This window comes from Sinohyriopsis cumingii, chromosome 2 (assembly GCF_028554795.1).
Source record: "Sinohyriopsis cumingii isolate HCF-2022 chromosome 2, ASM2855479v2, whole genome shotgun sequence".
Taxonomy (NCBI): domain Eukaryota; kingdom Metazoa; phylum Mollusca; class Bivalvia; order Unionida; family Unionidae; genus Sinohyriopsis; species Sinohyriopsis cumingii.
Window position 1 is genome coordinate 95,746,471 of NC_142962.1, and position 23,761 is coordinate 95,770,231.

Consider the following 23,761-nt stretch of genomic DNA (forward strand, 5'->3'; position numbering starts at 1 on the left):
GAATAGGCGTACAAGCATTAATTATTGGAAATTTGCAATGGATAAATGTACACGGAAACGCATATGAGAAAATTTTAGCAGTATGAAATTTGTACAGACACCGTTCATATATCCTGTAACGTAATGAACCGTACACGTGCTTCGTCTTTCTTAACCTAATTTTGCTGTTAATTTTTTCCATTGAATTCAGACACATAACAATGTGTGACAAAATTATTGAATAGTTTAAATATGTATGCAGTTTTGGCAATGGAATTACATATTTTATGGATTAATTTGAAGCCCCAATGGTACGATATCAGACATCAAGTAAACGGTGTTGATACTACGTTTATGCTATATATTAGACGTTGAATTCAGATACAATGATTAGGGGAAAAAATATTGAATATTGTAAATCTGTGTGCAATTTTTCAGTGGAATTACATGCGTTATAGATGAACTGAATGCCACAACAGCACAATAGTAAATGGTGTTGATACCCTATTCATCATATACCATAGGCATGAATACATGTATATGTGCCAGTGAGTTGTTCTCTCAGAAAAGTAAAATACTGCAAAACCCCACATTAACGCGACACCAATATTAACGCGATCCAATTTTGTGCGTTATAGTGGGGTTCCACTGTATTTACAAAGTATTGCTATGTATAAAATATAATTTATGCCAGGACAAAAAGACATTCACTCAAAAGTTAACCAGTACACAATAATGTTGTCAAACAGGAATATTAGGTCACTTTTTACTGCTGCAGGAGGAGTAGAATGATGCAAAGAACATTCTGATCAATTTCCATCAAGTTACCATTCTTAAAGCTGGAGCAGGAAACAACTTTTTAGGTTAACAATTGATGTTAATAACAAAGTCCCTAGTGTAAGAAAAAAAGGTCACTGTTCCTTACTTCCCTGTGGGTAGTTCCAAGTAACTTAGGAATATAACCCTGATCAAGTTTGATAAACATGAACCCTACAACTGAGGATTTACCATGCAAGCATAATTTGACTGTTGGTGTTAACCTGTCAGACCCGTTTGTGTATGAAACTAGTTCGGTGTGACTGTTTCCAGTGCAATGGTTCTCAATGAAGCAAAGTACTGTCCTTGCCAAATCTGATGTATAAATCAATATTACTATTGAAGGTGCCAATACAATGAAACCTTAATGCTGGGTTCAACGAATAAACAAGAACCATGTCATTAAGGTTGAATAAGCTGGTTAACATGGCCTTCATTCGAGAGGTTCAGATTGATGTGAGGAATACCATGACCAAGTTACATGAAGATACAATGTCAAAATCTGGATGTAATGACAGTGAGACTAACCTGTCTGTTGACAATACCAAATAAAATGATGATGTTGTGAGGCGGTATAGCACAGGTTAACTGGTACATAATACACGTGAGCAGACAAAAGAATGGAACATAGAGGGAATTAGCCCCCTTCTATAACCACGATCTTTGTGATTTAAATTGCGTCTTAAGCAGGCTACACTTTTTATAGGAGATGATTGTTTTACAGAAACATATGATCATTGTCTTAGGGAGTTAAATAGGATGTTTGTGTCTATTTTTGATTTTTAATGTAGCTTCAACATGTTTTTAGTCGTATTGCTTCAATATCTGCAGTGTGACAGTTTATAGTGATGTCTGGCACTGGGGCAACATGCCGCAGACATGTAGCAAGATGTCCCACCCAGTCACATTATCCTGACACCAGCCCTAACATTAACCTCTTAATGCTGAGCACCAAACAAGGCAGCTGCTACTACTATTTTTAGTATGACACGACCATGCTTCGAACCCGTGACCTCCTGCATCTGTGGCAGACGCTCTAACCGCAAGGCCACCGGAGTGGTATAATCTATTGTAGAGCAAAACTTGCATATATTGCCTGTAGAAAATGTTTACTCAGTAATTTTAGTATTTTTTCTATAAAAATTCACATTGGAACAAGGTAAACATAATATAAAGGACATTATGGAGCTCAAGGCAAAAATTAACCTGTAGTTGATAGTGGATGTATCATTACTGATATATAGACAACAGATTTCAGTGCTACACTTAATACATTCTTCATAATGCTGCTGAGTGGTCTAAGGGTGCCCGCCTTTACAGATCACTCACATATCTCATCTCCGTCTGCTCGAGTTTGAGTCTTGTCTTGCCTAGTGTGAGTATGTGAGAAAGCTTGCTAGTAATTCCTGCGGTTTGGTGGTTTTTTCCCCATGATCTTTCACCAGAAATGCAGGTCACCATGTAAAGCCTGTCTTTTTTGCTGAAAAATGGCATTAAAGCCCACAAGAACCCCAATCCTTATAATGCCTGTTTTAAATACAGTAGCACCAGCTCTTGCAGTTATCGCCATATGAAGGACATCTGTATATAAATTTCAACAACCTTTGAAAACCCTTTAATTTTTCTTGCATATTACACATGAATAGGAAAGATAATATTAATAATAATAATGAGGACTTTATATAATATGTCGGGGCCCCGAGTGGCCGAGTGGTCTAAAGCGCTCTTCATTACGGATCACTGCCATCTCACCTCTGTCTGCGGCGGTTCAAGTCTAAGATTCAGCCAATGTGGGCATGTGAGAAAGCTTGCCAGTAGCTTCTCGTGGGTCGGTGGTTCTTTCCAGGGTTTTCCGGTTTCTTCCTCCACCATTAATACTGGCCGCCATGTATAGCCTATCGTGTGCTGAAAAATGGCGTTAAACCCCACAACAACAACAACAACAATATAATATGTATAGTATATGATAATAATAACAATAATGATGAGGACTTTGTATAGCACCTAATCTTTAGAAGCTCTAAGCGCTTTACAACGTTAGACAGCACCTATAAGATAAAAAACATATAATAATATTATTACAAAAACAAACACCATGAAATTAGAAAAACATAAAAAAATAAAAAACATGCTGAGAATATTTCAGGTAGGAAACATTATTAGAAAAGATGCCTGTCCACAAAAAATAAAATATGTGCTTGATTGACTGATCCACATGTACTGGTGTTGCTATAATTCCCTGCAATAATTTAATGAGACATAAAATTCACCTTGTTGTAGTTGTCAGTTTTTGATGGCATTGATGTCTCTGGCATCTCATACTATATTAAGGTTTGTTATAATCCTTCTTGAAGTTCTTCAAATGTTGTCTTAGAATTTGCTGCTCAAGTTAGACAAAGCATTTTGTTGAATACCAGTTTTGTATAGGCTTTAGAATGTAGAATGTTAAATGCAGTAAATCATGATGTTGTTGTTGTTGTTTTGGGTTTAATGCCATTTCTCAGCACAAGATAGGCCATACATGGTGGCCAGTATGATTGGTGGAGGAAGAACCTGGGAAAATCCCACTAAGAACCACAAACCCATGGCAAGCTACTGGCAGCTTTCTCACATACCTACATTGGCCAAGCCTGAGACTCAAACCCACATGAACAGAAGTGAGACAATGGTGGTCCCAATCATGATAATATACCAAATTTAAGTTATTGTAAATGTAATAATTAATATATCATGTTCACTTTATAAATGTTCATGATTTGCTAATTAGCAAAGAAATATATTATGAAAATCTTGTAATTATGGTACATAAAACTGCAACATTTTGTTCCTAGGTTTTTGCATTTGGGATACTTGAACCATGAAGTGGAAATTAACCAAACTTTGTTGATATGTTGCCCATTATAGTGACATCTGAGAGGGGTCACAGGTCCAGTGGTTAGTGGGTTGGTCAGGTGAGGAGGATATACAACAATTTACAATTATATGGACATATTTTAATTTTTTGACCAAACTTTACACATAAAGTAATAACAGAAGGATACATTATATATCTAATATATAGTATTTTGTGATCCATGGTTTATTATCCAGGAGGGGAGGGGGAGATTATCGTTAAGGATGGTGGTGTGGTGGAGAGGGTGTTTTTTGAATATGCTATAAAAGGAATGGGGATTTGCCATGGAATTTTAACTCAGGTATGCTTTTGAAAGCAGTGTGATTTACACTACCAAACTACAACACCAAGCAAAGCATCTTACAATATTTATTGATGCTATCACACAAATTTCTTTTTCAGGAAACAGCTACAGGTTTACAGCCATTTTCTAGGAATTTCAGTGCTATGGTGGCTTATATGAATAAACTATTACCCTATCAACTCCTCAGGTTAGTACTCAAACTTTTGTTTATCAGTGTTCTTCAATATTATGACACGTTAATTTAAAAAGATACTTTAATTGCATTTTCTAGTTATTCCCTCAGCAAACAATGTTGGGGGTTGGGATTGAGATGCACTTGATTTAGCTTGTCTATCTACCTGTCCATCCATCCATCACACATTTCATTACACAATATTTCTTGATCCCATTGAGATATCATTATGAAAGTTGGTTTGCTTTTGCATCATGACTATACATTGCATCCTGTAATAAATGGAGTCTCTCTGCTCAGAATTGCTTGTTAATATCTCTCATTCTGTTTGAGAGATCTGCATAAAACTTGATATACACTTATATAATAACAAGTTTGTATCACAGAAAAGATTTGGCATCATCAGAGTAGTACATTTAGAGTTATCTCCCCATGTTTGACAATTATATTTATTCTTCACATTTTCTTAACCATTTGAGGTATGTTATGAAACTTTCATGCTCCAGTGTTATGACTAGACAAAGTGCCTTGTGGAAGAATGGGCCGTTTTTGATCAGTATTTTAAGAATTATTCCCATTTTAAACAAACAGATGGTGTCCATTCATCACTACCTCAAACTCTTGACATTCAGTATATTCCAAACTGTTTGAGATATCTTTATGTGTTTGTGTCATAGCCAGAGTTTATGTGACATATAATAATGTTAGATTATTACTTTTAGAGCTGGGGATATTCCATATTTGCTGGCCTAAACAAGAACCATGTCATTAAGGTCGAATAAGTTGGTTAACATGGCCTTCACTCAAGAGGCTCAGATTGATGTGAGGAATACCATGACCAAGTTACATTAAGATACGATGCCAAAATCTGGATGTAATGACAGTGATACTGACCTGACTGTTGACAATACCAACACGGACTTTTTGACCAGAAAACCTTAGCTTTGTCTTATACCCCTAATTGACGTACATATGGACTATATAATCCGAATCGCTTTATCATATTTTCATGTGGAAAATAATTCTCCAAGAGTACGAAACATAATGTGTAAAACATTTAATTTTGGAGAAGAGATATTGTATGAAAAAATATAGGATCCCACATTGAGTATTTTAAACAATTACATGATCAACAGTATTAAAAATTAACACAGATTAGATGTAATTGTGCTAAAGCAGCATGCACCAGTAATGTACATTATTTGACATGTACATTGTTTAAATTTGTTTACATATATGTGCATTTAAATTTACAAGTTAGAAGATCAATAACCATGACAAAAACATTTTCCATCACAATTTTCTTCTTGCACCTAATGGTCAAATAAAATGAATGCTACATACAGATGGAGATGTCTTCACAATTGTAAATCTGTATTGTTCACTTACTTGATGACTGATCTTGTACAAATGCAGTACCATGTTCCATTATCAATTAATACCACTAGGTAAGCAATTCCTCCTCTTCCATTATTAAAAGATTCACATGGCTTTGTAGTGGTATTTACATGCTAATTAAATATTCTACTGCTGTATTCAGTCATTCTGAGCTAACACCTGTCTGAGGTCAAGACTCAGCAGACCAGATCAGATTAGCAAGTCTACCAATAGGGAAATGAAGCTACCCATGGGTATTATGAATACAGTACCATATAATGAAAGGAAATGCCAGGTGGTTACTTGTGTAAATTTCTCAGCCAGTGATATTTTTGAACTTGCAGATGGAACTGAGAGCAATTTAAAGTATGTCTAGCATGAGCAAAGATCAAAAACAATTGCCACCTAAGTACAGGAAGAGTACATGCACTTTTAAAAAAGTCTTATTTGTTGGTAATAAGGTAAAAAAAAAAAACAACAACAAAAACCCACGAAGATCTGAACTCGAACTTGAACTCTTGTGCTCTTTCTCTCTCTCTTATATTGGACCATATTTTATTTGATCACAAGGTGCTAGAAGAAAAATGTGAATACATATGCATCCTTCTCTATCTACCCCCCCCCCACCCCCCGAAGAAGCATTTTAGTTTTAATGATGCGATTTCCCTATTGCTGGTAATCTGAAATATACAATGATACTTTTAATATTTATGAAACCAGAAATTATTATAATTTAATTCCACACAGCATCGCAAGTTTTGTCCTATCTGTAACTCAATACATTTTCGGGTCAGTGTCTTTATATGTAACTAAAAATGCATAATACATTTAAAATACTTCATGTGAAATAATTTAGTTACTTGCAGTTACATTTATTGATCCTAACTGGAAAGGTTATTGAGTTACAGATAGGTTAAAATTCATGATGCTGTGTGGAACAAAGTGAAAAAAACAATCCGAGGTATTTATCTGGCCATGACTTATACTCAGCATCAACTTATATATGGATGAATGATGGAAAATTTGCCAAATTTGCTGCATTGACTTATACTTCGCATCGACTTATTAGCTGGCAAATTTAGTAGTTTGATACTTGGGTATAAAAATTCAAGGATATTGTGAAAAAATGTCATTTATGATTAATAATTCTTAATTATTTCATAATTATTTTTACAACTACCTTCAGACGAGTAATTAGGCATGATACAGTTATGCATGTACATATTATATATCCTATTTTACATTCCATTTTCCAGTATCAAGGAAGAATGTGAGGTGTCTTCCTGCACATCAACTTTACAAACAAAGAACTTAGAATTGCATGCATCCCTGAAGAAATTAAGTTCAGTCTTCAATAAACTTGATTCCCACATTTGTGTTCTTGCAGCTCAAAGTAAGTTTTTAGAGTTTGCATTATAGCCAACTAAGCAGTTTAATTTTAAATCCATCTCTGTATCTTTCTATGTATCTATCATTCTAACTGTCTGTCTGTTTACCTGTCCATTTCTCTGTTTATCTTCATTTATTCATTCAGGTTTCTCTCATCTGTTTGTCTGATTTTTGAATAAATTATTAACTCATTAACCCCTGCCGCCACTATTACTTGTCATACTTTATCTTCCTCATCTCCTGAGTGCCACGATAATATGGCACTGTTTACCTAGATTATTTCCCGAGCACAGAGTCTGAGTGGCAGTATTAGTCTAGGCCTGTATCCCACACGACAAGTTAAATCGTCACAAACCATTGGTTGATTTCAAGCCATTTCCTAATTATGCAGGCATTTTAACCAATACAATTTTAGCTTACATAGATAGAGTGAACATTGCTGAACAAAGGGGAAAAATTTGACTTCAATAGCAGCAAAAACAGTGGAAATATTTAAATTGGAAAATTATGAAAATTATGAGGATCAGCGGTTGGGAGTAGACTTTTACTTAACAGACTCTGGTGGAGTATTCACACGAGGTTAAGTTTGCAAGAAAGACGACAAGTAGAATTTCTGTATACATAAAATGGAATGAATTTCATATGTTGTTAATTATTCAGTGTGAATTCTTCATGGATTATTCATGGCAAAAGAAACATAATGATAAGAAAATCATTTATTTCATCTTTATGCTCGAGTTTTATTTCTGCATGTAGCATGAAATTTATACCATTATGTATGTAATTTTATTGAGAACTGCTGTGCCAAATTTTAGTTTAGTTAAAGGAACATAAATAAGAAAATAACATTTACTGCAAAAAGCTCCATCTGAAAAAATATGCAAGCCAAGTACTCTCAGCAAGTCTCAGGGATACAGGCACTGGTAAGGCTAACAATGCTCTAGGTGATCTCTCTGCACATATGCTGTAGGGGAATGTCTAGCAGTTTGGCCCAGGGGTTAATGAGTTAACTGCACATTTGCAACCCATTTCATCACATAGATAAGAGCTTATGTGATGGGGATTCATCTGTCAGCTGCCAACTCTTAGTGTGTCACTACTGCTACTAAACTACTTAGAGGATTACCTTAAAACTTTACAGACACATTGTTACCATGCTCTTGATGGACCTAAATGGTAATGATACCTTGGATGACATTATGAAAATCTTATTACCACAGCTTCTAAAGAAATGTTCTGATGTTCAATATGGCTCCAGTGGTGGCCATTTTAAAAATCTTTTAATTTCTGTCCCTTGGTCATGAGGTTTCTGTATCATGCCTTGTTAGTTCGTTCGAAATGGAAATGCTACCAATCTTGTCCAAGATGGCTGCCACAATGTCCCTCCTGAAAATCTTATTGCTACTTTTCCTGAATGAACCATCACATTTCTTACTTTTCATGAAGAGTATAATTTCTTTCTGGTGCTTGTGTCACTGACCATACCTCTGATTTACTCATTGTATGCGTTTCAGCAGACTGAGTATTTTTTATATATGCCAGTATCTATCCCACTCCTTTGTATGATTGGTATGTCTCACTGTATTTTATGCCCTTCTCTTTCTCCTTGAGTGTCTACATACCTGACAGTTACTCCATGGTTGGCTGAATCTACTAAGCCATCTTTGAAGGGACATGGGTAGAAATGACCTGTTTACATTTTTGTTTAAATTTCAGCCAAAGATTGTTTATAAGTGTTGAATAGGAAGGTAGATGAGAATTCTGTGTGTCTGGTGTGCAGATATTTGCTTTCCTCCACATATAAATGAATCTCTTCTCTGGCTTCCATCTGCTTGGAATGATGTTAGCGTGAATCAGTATGTTGTAGTCACTTATCCCAGGTATAGGGGAGCTTATGGTGACATGAGATGGGCGGTTTGCCAGGAAGATGTTGAGTGTGTTATGGTATCTTGTTGGTAAAATATTGATTTGTTTGCACTGAATGTTGTTTACTACATTAATGAAGGCCTGGTTAATAGGTATGGGGTAGTTGTGTCCTGAGATAGAGTCACCTGACCAGTGAATATCAGTTAGAGTTGCTTCTCCACAAGTGCACATTGTGTAGTCCTTGTTTCGTGAGTAGAGGCCAGCAGTTGCTGCACAGAGCTCGTCTGCATAGACTGTGTTGTTTTAGTGCATCTGTAAATACTTCCAAAATTGAGTGGTTTCTGGTACATGTCAATGCCGTTGCTACAAACTTAGATTTACTATGGATGTCTGTTTCTGTCACATCTATGTTGGATCTAGTGTTAATAGCCACACCACCATGGGAACTTTCAGGTCTGCCTCTTCTAGCAACAAATCTATATGTGTCTCGGTACACTTCATTCTCTTCACTGGAAGGGTTTAGCCATAGGCTAGCAAGTATGAAATCAGGATTGCGATATCCTAGCATGGTCCAAATTGATTCTCATTTGGCACACATGCTTTGAAAGTTGATGCCCAGAACTTTGATTCTTTTCTTGGATATGGTGTCTGACTTCCTACAAGCAGTTGGTGAGGATAAAGATGTTGGCAGACCAATGTTAATACTGTAGGTGAATGATGAATTTGATGATTTGGTTGACTTGGTATACTACATGATGTAGAGTTGTTTTCAAACTCCTCAAACATGCTTGTCTTGAAGTTTGGTAAGCCTCAGATACAAACTCACCTCTGAAAGTTCAAGTGGTTCATATACAGCAGTTCACATATACAAACAGTTTTTATGGAACCATTTCTCACAGCCTGTGATGTTATGTATCTTCTTCGACTGTGTGCATGCTTTTCAACATGGAAAATTCACCACCCTGGTAGGGTTTTGGGTTTGGGTGTCAGACTGATGCACTCAGAATAAGTAAAGAGAATATACAAAGTGACCAGTCATGCATCTTTTAGGAGCTAAATGTAAACCGTGTTTCCTCTGTAACATCAAACTGCATTGGAACATGCTATGAAAACTCTGCTGGTGGATATCTTGTTGGTGGCAAGTAGTCAGTGGGCATAGGATATCTCTTCCATATTGTGGTCAGAAAAGTAGATGTAAAATATTTAAATTATGCATACCTACATCATAGGCCTCAGTGTAGGTGTTGTTGGACAGTGCTTGTGTGATATGACTGTCAACAAGTTGGCTTCAGATTTCATGTAGGTGTTGTTGGACAGTGCTTGTGTGATATGACTGTCAACAAGTTGGCTTCAGGTTTGATGTAGGTGTTGTTGGACAGTGCTTGTGTGATATGACTGTCAACAAGTTGGCTTCAGGTTTCACTGTGACATCACTCTGCATAGCGGGAAATCTGCTCACTAAAAGTGAAATTTTTTGCCCAAAACATATATTCTGGGTAGAAATAGTTGTTATCTGTGGAGAATGTTCATACACAAATAACCAGCTGAAGACTGTGGTTCTTTAAGACTCCAAAATAAACCAGTGATTGTCCTCCTGTGAGTAGTCAACTTGAACTCCTCAACACATGTCACACTCCACTTTCAGTAGTTGGAGAGAAGAAATGGTCTTGTTTTAATTCCTGATAATTTATTTGGGCCAGTTGAGCATCAGTTCCATTGTGTGGCTCTTGTTGTAATAAATAACATTTAAAAAAATGCCATATTTTCTTATAATTAATTTTAAACAGAAATTTAGCCACAAATATTAGCACTAATTTTTTGTAGATTCTTACATACAAATATTTAGAGACCATATTTTCCAGTATGTCAGACTCAGAATTATTCAGTTCTGTTTAGCTGTGATAATATAACACTTCAAATTTTTTATTCAGGTTCCCCCAGTTGCTGCCATCCAGCTGTCAATCATCCCAGGCTTTTCTCTATGTTGTCAGTCTCTGTAAGGGACCTTACTGATGCAGTTAAAGGTAGACAACTCTGATGTGGTAGAGGATAGAAGAACTATGGATTTAATTAAAATCCAGTTTTGCTTCTTTAATGCATAAGAGAGTTACTGTGAGGTTTGCACTCAATGACCATTCAACAATCAACAGTTTGTTCCACTAATCTGCAATTTCAGATTACTGGCACATTCAAAACTTCAACAGGCTACTTTCCAATCTTGCATGCATGCTACCATATTTATCCATTGCTTGATGGTAAATCAACTGCTCTCTTTGCCACATTTTGGCCAATATTTACTAAGAATATCCTATTCTTATAATTATACCATCTTTACTTTTTTGATAATTTTATTAGGCTGGCCCACTGTTGTTATCATGGGAGAAATACTGTATTTGTGAATTGTGACAAAAGCAAACGTACACAATTCCAACCTTGATCCAAATTGTTATGCACCTTAGTAGGTTTCATTATATAATATGTACAGAGTCAGAATGTTAGAAATCTACTTCCTTCCATTTAATATTAATGAAATTTTAACTTTAAATCCAAAATGCCTGTGTTGTTATGTGTTGGTATTTTTAGTAGAAAATTTGATTTTATTGAAAAACATATGCAAAAGAGTAGGCACGGTTATCTCCCATTCTAATAATTTAAAAGACTTTGACAAACACTTACTAAAGATTTCATAGTCTGCAAATTTGCCAACCCACCAGTTTTTGACAGATTTATTAGGCTGACACCGTGGTCTTATCATGAGAGAAATACTGTATTTAAAATATCTGCACATCTTGAAATTACATAATCAGTACATTATGACCTCATCTTTATGATGTCACTTGTCAGCAGAGTGAATGGTACTGCTATAACTCAGGGATGTTAAATAAAGTGAATGGTACTGGGATGCTAAATAAAGTGAATGGTACTGCTATAACTCAGGGATGTTAAATAAAGTGAATGGTACTGCTATAACTCAGGGATGTTAAATAAAGTGAATGGTACTGGGATGCTAAATAAAGTGAATGGTACTTGGATGTTAAATAAAGTGAATGGTACTGGGATGTTAAATAAAGTGAATGGTACTGGGATGTTAAATAAAGTGAAAAGTGAATAGTACTGGGATGTTAAATAAAGTGAATAGTACTGGGATGTTAAATAAAGTGAATAGTACTGCTATAACTCAGGGATGTTAAATAAAGTGAATGGTACTGGGATGTTAAATAAAGTGAATGGTACTGGGATGTTAAATAAAGTGAATAGTACTGGGATGTTAAATAAGTGAATTGTACTGGGATGTTAAATAAAGTGAATGGTACTGCTATAACTCAGGGATGTTAAATAAAGTGAATGGTACTGTGATGTTAAATAAAGTGAATTGTACTGGGATGTTAAATAAAGTGAATAGTACTGGGGTGTTAAATAAAGTGAATAGTACCGGGATGTTAAATAAAGTGAATTGTACTGGGATGTTAAATAAAGTGAATAGTACTGGGATGTTAAATAAAGTGAATTGTACTGGGATGTTAAATAAAGTGAATGGTATTGCTATAACTCAGGGATGTTAAATAAAGTGAATGGTACTGTGATGTTAAATAAAGTGAATTGTACTGGGATGTTAAATAAAGTGAATAGTACTGGGGTGTTAAATAAAGTGAATAGTACCAGGATGTTAAATAAAGTGAATTGTACTGGGATGTTAAATAAAGTGAATAGTACTGGGATGTTAAATAAAGTGAATGGTAATGGGATGTTAAATAAAGTGAATTGTACTGGGATGTTAAATAAAGAGAATAGTACTGGGGTGTTTAATAAAGTGAATGGTACTGGGATGTTAAATAAAGTGAATTGTACTGTGATGTTAAATAAAGTGAATAGTACTGGGGTGTTTAATAAAGTGAATAGTACTGGGATGTTAAATAAAGTGAATGGTACTGGGATGTTAAATAAAGTGAATAGTACTGGGATGTTAAATAAAGTGAATGGTACTGGGATGTTAAATAAAGTGAATAGTACTGGGGTGTTAAATAAAGTGAATGGTACTGGGATGTTAAATAAAGTGAATGGTACTGGGATGTTAAATAAAGTGAATAGTACTGGGATGTTAAATAAAGTGAATAGTACTGGGGTGTTAAATAAAGTGAATAGTACTTGGATGTTAAATAAAGTGAATGGTACTGGGATGTTAAATAAAGTGAATAGTACTGGGATGTTAAATAAAGTGAATGGTACTGGGATGTTAAATAAAGTGAATGGTACTGGGATGTTAAATAAAGTGAATAGTACTGGGATGTTAAATGAAGGGAATAGTACTGGGATGTTAACTAAAGTGAATGGTACTGGGGTGTTAAATAAAGTGAATAGTACTGGGATGTTAAATAAAGTGAATGGTACTGGGATGTTAAATAAAGTGAATGGTACTGGGATGTTAAATAAAGTGAATAGTACTGGGATGTTAAATAAAGTGAATGGTACTGGGATGTTAAATAAAGTGAATAGTACTGGGATGTTAAATAAAGTGAATGGTACTGGGATGTTAAATAAAGTGAATGGTACTGGGATGTTAAATAAAGTGAATGGTACTGGGATGTTCAATAAAGTGAATTGTACTGGGATGTTAAATAAAGTGAATGGTACTGGGATGTTAAGTAAAGTGAATTGTACTGGGATGTTAAATAACGTGAATTGTACTGGGATGTTAAATAAAGTGAATAGTACTGGGATGTTAAATGAAGGGAATAGTACTGGGATGTTAACTAAAGTGAATGGTACTGGGGTGTTAAATAAAGTGAATTGTACTGGGATGTTAAATAAAGTGAATAGTACTGGGATGTTAAATAAAGTGAATGGTACTGGGATGTTAAATAAAGTGAATGGTACTGGGATGTTAAATAAAGTGAATGGCACTGATATGTTAAATAAAGTGAATGGTACTGGGATGTTAAATAAAGTGAATGGTACTGATATGTTAAATAAAGTGAATGGTACTGGGATGTTAAATAAAGTGAATGGCACTGATATGTTAAATAAAGTGAATGGTACTGGGATGTTAAATAAAGTGAATGGTACTGATATGTTAAATAAAGTGAATAGTACTGGGATGTTAAATAAAGTGAAAGGTACTGGGATGTTAAATAAAGTGAATGGTACTGGGATGTTAAATAAAGTGAATAGTACTGGGATGTTAAATAAAGTGAATTGTACTAGGATGTTAAATAAAGTGAATGGTACTGGGATGTTAAATAAAGTGAATGGTACTGGGATGTTAAATAAAGTGAATGGTACTGGGATGTTAAATAAAGTGGTTGTGACTTATGTCTCGTTATTAAACGACAAGAAAGAAAAATGGCTTATGCTAATTGTAATAACAGTCTTCTAACAGAAAATAATATAGCCAGTGAAATGCGTACAATGCCTTGGGAAATCTAGCAATTACAATCTGACATAAATTTCTGCTGCAACAAACTGATTTGATATCAGTAATTGTGTCGTATGGAAATACTTCACAACGTATGTTTAATAAGAGTAGCCCATGGTCTTTAGGCCTATACAAATTTTAAACACTCATTTAAGCTGTTATATTTTGGAAAATTAGTGACATGGTACTTGTCCCCATGTAATGACCCTTACATGTGGATAATTATTCAGCAAAGAGTAGTGCAAGAAAATGCACGCCATTCTGTACATTTTTAAATGATTTGGGATTGCTAAGACCCATAAATAGGTTTTAAAAAATTGTAATTTGTGTTCTCACAAATTTCAGTACTCCAACATTTCTTCTTCAAATGCATAACTTAGTCATAATACATTAGAGCACATCCACTCCCATGCATATCCAGTCGTACCAAGCTTGTGTTTGGCAGCAGAAGTGATAAAAGGCATCTGCCCACCTTGATGGAAAACAGACAAGAGTGATCTTCCCTTAGATTGAGGTATCCTTGCCAAATCCTGTCAATACTTCAGTTGCTTCTTCCTCATATGCTAGGAAGCATGCTCCTTTTTTATGCCTTACAAAAAAAAACAATGTCCTCTTATGCCTTTTTCCTATTTGACCAGTTTCTGGGAGTTTTCCAACACAGGGAAGTATAGTCCAGTGATATTTCAATTTTTCACTCTATTGTCATGGTAGACAGATATTTCACACTTCATTTATCTAACTTTGTCATATGATAAATGTGTCAGCTCTATTTTAATGGCCTGCTCTAGAGCCCATAGTACTTAAGTCAGTTTAATGACTACTTAACCTTGACTTTGAATTCTGTCAGACAATTGTTCATGCATGTAAATCCCATTCAAATTTTTTTTTATCATTAGCATCCTCTTCACATCAAGTTTAACATGATGCTTGATTGATTTCACTGTGCATGTCATTGTTCTGCTCTCTATTTTTGCAAGTGTTAATACAGTGTACATTTAGGTGCTAAACAAATCTTGCTGCAGTACAGTCAAACCCACTTATCTTGACCTCAGTTATCTCAAGAACCCGTTTATGTCGAAATTTTTGTACAGGCCCCCCCCCACAATCCTTCTTTGTTATGCTGATTTTTCCCCGCTTATCAACCCCAGTTAAGTAAAACAAAAAGTGTTACGTTGGGCATAAGTTTCAGCCCAAAGTAACATGTGAACCCACTTTTTTTGATGACAGATTAAAAGAAACGCTTGATGTTTTTACACATATGCTCAGCACTGGTGACACTTATCACAAACAGTTCCATCCTTTTAATACATTCAGCCATTTTACTGTAGCTTCATCATCTATGTATACATATTTATAAACTTCTTCCAGAGCAATGCCAGTGGAGTTTGCAGTCTCATCAGCCATTGATTCATGACATATTTCTGATTGAGAGAATGAAATCTGATATAGTGTTGCATTTTCCATAGTTATCAGTGATTGGAACAAATTTATTTTGTCATGCAAGTTTCGTTTTATGCAGGTTAAACATAATTATATGCATTACTCTTTTCTGGAATTCAAGATTATTGTAAAATAAGTTTTACTTGTTCTTAATTAATAAAAACTTGGTAACAGACAGTTTTTCATTTTCCTATGAGTAGCCTCTTTCCTTTGTTAGCGTCATTAAAAAGTTTATATTTGTTTGTCTTGGGCACTGCGGGAGCCCAAAATCTAGTCCAGTGTAAGACATGTAAATGCTGTAACAGCTAAACAGCCATGTGCTGCTGGACAGTTAGTGTCATGGTTAATTGTTTGTGTGGGGGTGTTAGTAATCAACCTTTTTGTGACAAGGAGAAAAAGTTGGCACCAGTTACCATCAAGTGCTACTGCTTTAAGATGTCTGACACATTTAGGCACCATGGCAGAAGAGATATTAGCCATGACAAAGATCTGTTCTGTATGCATGAGTTTGAGTTTCGGGTTTGGCCAATGTGGGTATATCAGAAAGCTTGCCAGTAGTTCTCATGAATCATTGGTTCTTTTTTGGGTTTTCCCAGGTTCTTCCTCCACCATTAATACTGGCCACCATGTATAGCCTATCTTGTGCTGAAAAATGGCATAAAACCCTAGAACAACAACAACAAAAATTAAGATCTGTCAGACCTACCAGCCAATTTTGATTTGAACAGACCAAAATCTCTCATCCTGATTCCCAGCTAGAAGACACAGATTTTTCCTGTCACCCAACAATGTCAGTCCCAGCAGGATGCCAAGCATGACTTGCAGTGTACAGTTCCATCATCAGTCTCGGCTCTGACATAACCCACTATCAGCTATGGTAACAACCTGTTTCCAGACACCTGGTACAAGCTCTAGACCTTCAGGATACATGTCTATGGTAACAACCTGTTTCCAGACACCCGGTACAAGCTCCAGACCATCAGGGTACATGTCTATGGTAACAACCTGTTTCCAGACACTCTGTACAAGCTCCAGACCATCAGGGTACATGTCTATGGTAACATCCTGTTTCCAGAGCCCCGGTACGAGCTCCAGACCATCAGAGTACATGTCTATATTAACAACCTGTTTCCAGATACCCAGTACAAGCTCCAGATGGGGGCCCCGAGTGGCCGAGTGGTCTAAAGCGCTCTTCATTACGGATCACTGCCATCTCACCTCTGTCTGCAGCGGTTCGAGTCTAAGATTCAGCCAATGTGGGTATGTGAGAAAGCTTGCCAGTAGCTTCTTGTGGATCAGTGGTTCTTTCCGGGGTTTTCCCGGGTTCTTCCTCCACCATTAATACTGGCCGCCATGTATAGCCTATCATGTGCTGAAAAATGGCGTTAAACCCCACAACAACAACAACAACAACAACAACAAGCTCCAGACCATCAGGGTACATGTCTATGGTAACAACCTGTTTCCAGACACCCAGTACAAGCTCCAGACCATCAGGGTACATGTCTGTGGTAACAACCTGTTTCCAGACATCCGGTACAAGCTCCAGACCATCAGGGTACATACAGTGAATGTCTGTAAATAACTGTCCCAGCAAGAGCAGATTTGTGTTGGTTCACTGTTTTTCACCAGAACAATCATTGCACCCCTCACAGGAAATTCTCCTATCACTGTTTTGAAAATTCATGCTCAAAAGCACCATCTTTCTTTATCAATCCAATGTTGTTCAAAGAAGATTCAGCCTTCTATGCAGCAGTTGATAAGGTTTCCTGGCTTCTGCTTACATATCTGTCTGCCATAGCCTTCCACAATCTGAGACAGATTGTCCTCATGGAATGGAGAATTTAAGCTATAAACAAAGACCTCTCCAACCTTCTGGCAAACTTGATTTGTCTCTACAAAAGACTTTGGCCCTGTATCCAGAGTGGAATATACTGTAGATTCTGGCATGGCAGAATATAGCAGTTTTTTAAACCTATGTTTGGAACCTCCTTGACTGACCAGAGTCATTTATCGACATCAAAATAATGCAGTGACTCAACTTCCACTGGATTTGCAGGTGGATTTTCCCTACAAGGCACATGCTAATTGTAGCTTATATCTCTCATGAAATTTAAAGCTGCTTCATGTATATTATAGGAATGGAGATAGAGCCTTCTCTGGAGTAAAGGAATGTAACTCCACCTCTTACCTGTTCTCCTAATTTGCTACGATTGGGTAATGTATTTGAAGAAGAAACCAGTTATTTTGTAAAATATGTTTCTTTAACAATACTTACCTAGGCAAATCTTTCCAGCATCCCAACAGTTAAATTTTAAAACCTGAATATCATGCATATCTGCTCCAATAGTAACTGAAGTCTTGATGGGATTTAGCACCAATCCCCTATAACAGGAGAGATTACTCTTATCTGACATCCTTCTTGGTAGGCAGACAGTATTTAGGACTTTTATGTTAAAAACAGGCTTAAAAGGGCTGGATATTTAAAGGAGTGAATGTACACCCAATTTATCACGACATTGGGTTAGCATTTTCAAGGAAGTATATTTTACTCCATAACAATCATCCATAAACTTGAATATTGCAGAGCCTTTGTAAGTTGAAAGCAAGACATACTGGCCAATTTCTGTACATCAGAATCATTGCCAACAATTTTGTTAACGTTTTAGTTGATACTTTTCATTTGAGCATGAGTTCAACAGATCTTGCCCCTGTCTTCGCTAGCCAGGGTTCCAATATGTTAAGCCTCTCTACACCTTGGCTGATCGTTCAGATATTTCGGTGCTTTGGGTCTGTGAATTTCATTCAGGTTGTTCAGATTTGAACACTGTTCCTACAAGATCGAGACAAGTGGGGCACAAAACTGGAATAGACTCTTAAAAAACAATTTTACATTGCCAGTCCATGTTTGTACAAGTGTATCCTTTCCCTCAAATACACACATAATGGCTTCTCTGGTATATAGTCACATTTTCGATGTTAAACTTACAATGTATCCTTTTGAAGTAAATAGCCTCAACCATTTTCAGCAGACGTACAACACAACACTGCTACACGCTACTGGTTAGTTGGCATTACATACTAAGGGAAACAACTCATGAAACCTAATAGTTGTCACCAGGACAAAGCTCTGAAATATCTGTTTGATCCACCAAGGTGTAGATAGGCTTAACACATCAGAACTTTGGCTAGCGAAGATAGCCGTGCCCCAGTTTCACTCAATTACAGTACTAACCTTTTTTCTCAAATTGAGAACATTACATTATCTTAAGATGCTTCAGACAATATTAAGGTTTTCATCATGGGTGGAGGTAAGAAAAAATATGACATAAAACCATTCTTTTCAAATTGTAAAGATGCCAGTCTTTTTACTCTTAAAAAATTAATTGAGGAATTCCTTATCTTTGAGTGAATCCTCAAATTTTCCTCTAAATTAAAAGAGACTCTGCTCTAAAGTAATCAAGATTTTATGACTGCATTTTATCCTTGATTTCTGCACATAACCATATGTTCCACTAAAATGTATTTGAATCCAGGGGAAGGCTATGTTATTGTGGAATAGTCATCCATAGATGCAATTTAGAAATTCTGTATGATTTCCATATCAACTATTTGGGTAATCAGAGTACCCTGTTATATTTATTCACAAAAGTGCCTTCCCTGGGTACCATGTGTGTTTAAATGCAACTGCTGTCTGTGAAAATTAATTGTTACAGCCCATGCAGTAAAAAGGTTATCCAGAGATTTTGAAGGAAACAAATTGAAGATATTTAGTGTAACTGTATCCTGCTCATGTGTTTTAAATTGACATAATAACAAAGTAATTAATAAGATGGAGTAATCATTTCATTTTCTGTGTCTTTCATTTTATTCACAACAAAATTTTTGTCAGGCATGGAAGTATAAAATGTATGGAAATAGATTCTTGGACAACAGGTATAGAAGAACATGTGTTCTTAGAATAGTTCAGACAGCAGATCAGAATTTTAGATCCCCCTTGTGACCATGCCCAATGTAAAAATGACAAATATGAAATGTAAAAATGACAAATAATTCTTGCTGAAGTGGCTATCAAATGATGCATAATCTGGAATGGTAATTATAGAAAACTGATATATTGGAAACATTGTTTGTTACTTAGATTTTAATGCACATCAATGCAATATGTTTGTCTTGCAGAAGTTTCCAAGCATTACAACTCCAAAGTTTCCTTGGAACATCAACTTCCAACAGCCACTCAAAAGCTGAAGACCACAGATGAATGTGTTGTCTCATCACTTATATCTCTTGTCACATGCACAGGGAAGGTAAGTTTGTGGTATCCACAAGTATTGTTTTTTTTATATTCATGATTTGAATACTCTTACTTTCTTCATTGGTAGTTCAGAGTGAATAGTCAGTGTGGAGAAGTCAGACTTTATCCCTTCTCAGCATTTCTCTACCTAGATATAGAATTCTTAACACATTTTAACTTGATTTATTTCTCCCAAATGCACTGACAGTATAGTTGATACATCAGAGAGAGAGAGAGCATCAAGCAAGACATTTTTTTTAGATGAGAAACTTTCATACAGCTCATCGGCCTGTTCATTGCAGGAGTGGGTCTGTTACAATGCCGGTTAACTACTGGACGTTCAGTGGTCAGTGCTGTATGAATTCTTCAAAAGAAGGCTCCTCATATTAGTCTCATGGAAACGAAAGTCATTCTTAATGCATTCCACATGTGGGTGGAACATATACATATAACACAGTCCTGATAATATTTGCTTGTGGTGACATACCTCTGTATTAGGCAGTGATCACCAGACCTTTGCCTCAAAGTAGGGAAATATCCTCATGGGCACTCCCAGTATCCTGGCTCATTTCAGGAATGTCCTGATTGAAAAGGAGTTTGGGGCTTCCATCTTGGAGAGGATTGCAGCAGCTGAAGATCCCCACTTTGAGGACATACAAGAGGAAATCATGCATTGTTAATAAGTGGTATCACACCACTCTCAGCGCACATTCCCTGTATTCAGACTTCTTTCTCCTTCTCACTGAAGACAAGAACTTGGACCCTATCACAATCAGAGTATATTGTTCCATGATCTCAGACATATTCAGACTTCATGGAAGAGTTGATTTTGGCCACAGCAAGGTTGTTGTTGTTGTTATTGTTGTTTTAGGGTTAAACGCCATTTTTCAGCATATGATAGGCTATACATGGCGATCAGTATTAATGGTGGAGGAAGAACCCGGAAAACCCCTGGAAAGAACCACCAACCCACGAAAAGCTAATGGTAGGCTTTCTCACATACCCACATTGGCCGATTCTGAGACTCGAACCCACGCAGACAGAGGTGAGATGGCAGTGCTCCGTAATGGAGAGCGCTTTAGACCACTCGGCCACGCGGGGCCCCTGGCCACAACAAGGTAATCTCTGACTTGTGGTCCAGCTTTGTCATATCCAGATCACACTTATCCACATTATTCTCGAAGGGAATCTTTCCTGGGTTTTCACATGGCCAAACTTGTCTAGGACAAAAATACCATTTTTAAGCCATCTACTCTACATATTGTTTTATAGTTTTAGACTAACACTTTTGAAAATTAACCAATGTTTTTAAAAATTGAAAAACAATAAAAGACTTAAAAAAACAGTATTTTTACTCATTCTATCCATACATTACAGAAACCAGCCAGAACCAATCTACTGTTGGCTGGAAATGTTCGGTCAGTCATTGCAACCGAAGTAATGATTCATGACAGAGTAAACGGATTAAGGCTGACATAAATAAGCTTGTAATAGATTATCTTATTGTTGTAATCTGGAGAGTTTAAGGCTGAATGCCGGATGGTTTTATTTTAGGTGTTATAAGTAATAAAGGGGTTTAAGGTGGTCCATGATAGCATTTAGCCACAGAGTAAAAATCATCCATAGTTTGGCATGGGTGAGATGAAAAGGAAGGACCAACCCAGAAATAATTTGGCAGAAACACTTGAGTAATGCTACACTGATTCAACAGCACTTACAAACAACATCTAAAGTGTTGTTGTTTTCAGTTTAACACAATTTATTAGCACAACATAGCGTATATATATTTAATATATATACTGAATCTTTTGTTACCTCACCAGGTCAAAGGCTTTTACACAAATGCGAGCTAGGTGGGCAATTTCAGGCACACATGGACCACATGTAATGTCTAAACCAATTACTAGCTGTAAAGACCACTTCAGTCCCTTCATTTTCAGTGTGAAATAGCAAAAATGATCATGCTTGTAAATGATATCATCAAGGAGAGAACTCAAAATATGCAAATTTGCCTGTTGTTTAGTCCTCTGTATGTCATGTCTTTATTGAAAACTGATGTATTTTATAATGATGATTAATACATTATTGTTTAAACTAACTTCATTTCCATCCCACCTAGTCCACATTTTATTGTTATTTAGTGCATGAAATATCCACACATTCAAATCTAATAAAAGGTACTGATCAGTTTTCAGCCTTTTTATTGGGTAACCTGGATTTCTTCAGTCAGTTGGCAGGCTATAGAACAAGAGGAAGCAGTATTGGTAATGACTCCATACCTGATGGACCCAGATCTAATCCTGCTGTTGTGCAGTTCCGACAAAAAGCAGCCAGCTATATGAAGACTTTGTCTAGAGTAAGTTCAGTTAATTATAATTTGCTTTTGAGAGGTTTTTCTTTTTAGGAAGAGCCACAAAGAAAAAAGAACAAAAAACCTGCAATGAAAAATGTATACTGTAGTAAAGTATAACTAATTGTCATTGGGTACCAATTTTTTGTAAATTCTCTTGTTGCCCTGAACCACAAATTTGAAAATGCAATGAAAAAGCACAAATGATAAAGAATGATCAACAAGCCCTCCCCTCTTCTTTTGTCACTGCGTTTTGTTCCTAGAGATCAAGAAGGCTATTTAATAAATCAAATTGTTTTTGTTATCAGGTTAAAAATAATAAGTTTTTACACATGTCTTTTACTTTCACATTTTAGAAAAAGAATTATAAAGCATTTTATATTTCTCGGTGCACATGTATATTTAGTCTCGTAGAAGTGATTTCCAATTACTGCCTTAAATGGATATGTTGTGCGATAAGTACGATGGAGAGAAATGAGAAAAAAGCATAAGGTATTCAAATGCTGTTGTTACTGAAAATGAAAGAAAGAATAGGAAATGAAATTTGATTCAGTACTTATTCATATTGATTCTTTATTCAAGTGAAACTGTTGTCAAAAAATGTATATCCTCCTATAAGCATGTCTCATTTTCTCCATGTGTGTTTAATCTCAATGAACAGCATAATTGTAAAATACTAAAACTATTGCTTGAGGCACAAATGAAACACTCAGTTTATGCTAATAACTGCAGAATATCGAATTTCACACTTCACTGATCTTGCATTACTCACATTGGCTGGTACACAAATATTTGTTGGGTAAATAATTCTGAAATTATTAAGTTAGACAAGTCCAGTATTCTTAAAGTGAGTATTCAATGTTTCACTCCTTTTTGTGAGCCACAATTGTCCATTCAATACCAGCCTGCTTCATTAGTGATGTTTTATGTAAAGTCTAGTGATTGAAGTTAGTTTATACATGGGGTAGGTTCAGATAAAGGAGTTATTCCATTGTTTTTAAATTTAGACTTGAGTTAGCATCTTTGCACTTTGATGGACTTTGAATGCATCAAATATAGACACTGCTTGCTAATTACATTGAGCAAGTGGCAGCTAGTCACATGTTTGCTTCACTTCTGCAATGATACATTATCCAAACTGAAGAGGATCTAAGTTGATTTGTACTACTCTTAAGCCACTTTGTTAATGCCATGGTCATCAGAGGGTAATTGATGATGCAACTGTATTGACGATGTTTTAAGGAAGAGATCATACACATGTACTTTATTAACTGGTTTGTAGCTTATTGTTGTTGGCTGCATCAGCTCATTTTGGTGTTGATTGTAAATGATTTATCTTAACAGGTGTTTAATTTTATAACCATTGCAGTGACCCAGTTTGCTTTCCTCATAGTTTTGTTGTTTTCTAATTTTTGTTTCAGGTATTTGTACAAGTTAATCCACCTCCCTGATTTTTGTGCCCACCCCC

At 36.0% G+C, this 23,761-nt stretch overlaps 1 protein-coding gene across 1 annotated transcript in view; it reads left to right on the forward strand.

Moving 5' to 3' along the window:
- LOC149805417 (protein phosphatase 1 regulatory subunit 21-like) overlaps positions 1 to 23,761 on the forward strand; it is an 87,074-nt gene that overhangs the window by 33,275 nt on the left and 30,038 nt on the right. The window contains exons 10-14 of the mRNA XM_089949980.1: positions 4,091 to 4,179; positions 6,798 to 6,934; positions 10,728 to 10,820; positions 19,829 to 19,956; positions 22,132 to 22,299. Coding sequence (XP_089806106.1) covers positions 4,091 to 4,179; positions 6,798 to 6,934; positions 10,728 to 10,820; positions 19,829 to 19,956; positions 22,132 to 22,299 — 615 coding nt within the window. The remainder of the gene's footprint in view (positions 1 to 4,090; positions 4,180 to 6,797; positions 6,935 to 10,727; positions 10,821 to 19,828; positions 19,957 to 22,131; positions 22,300 to 23,761) is intronic.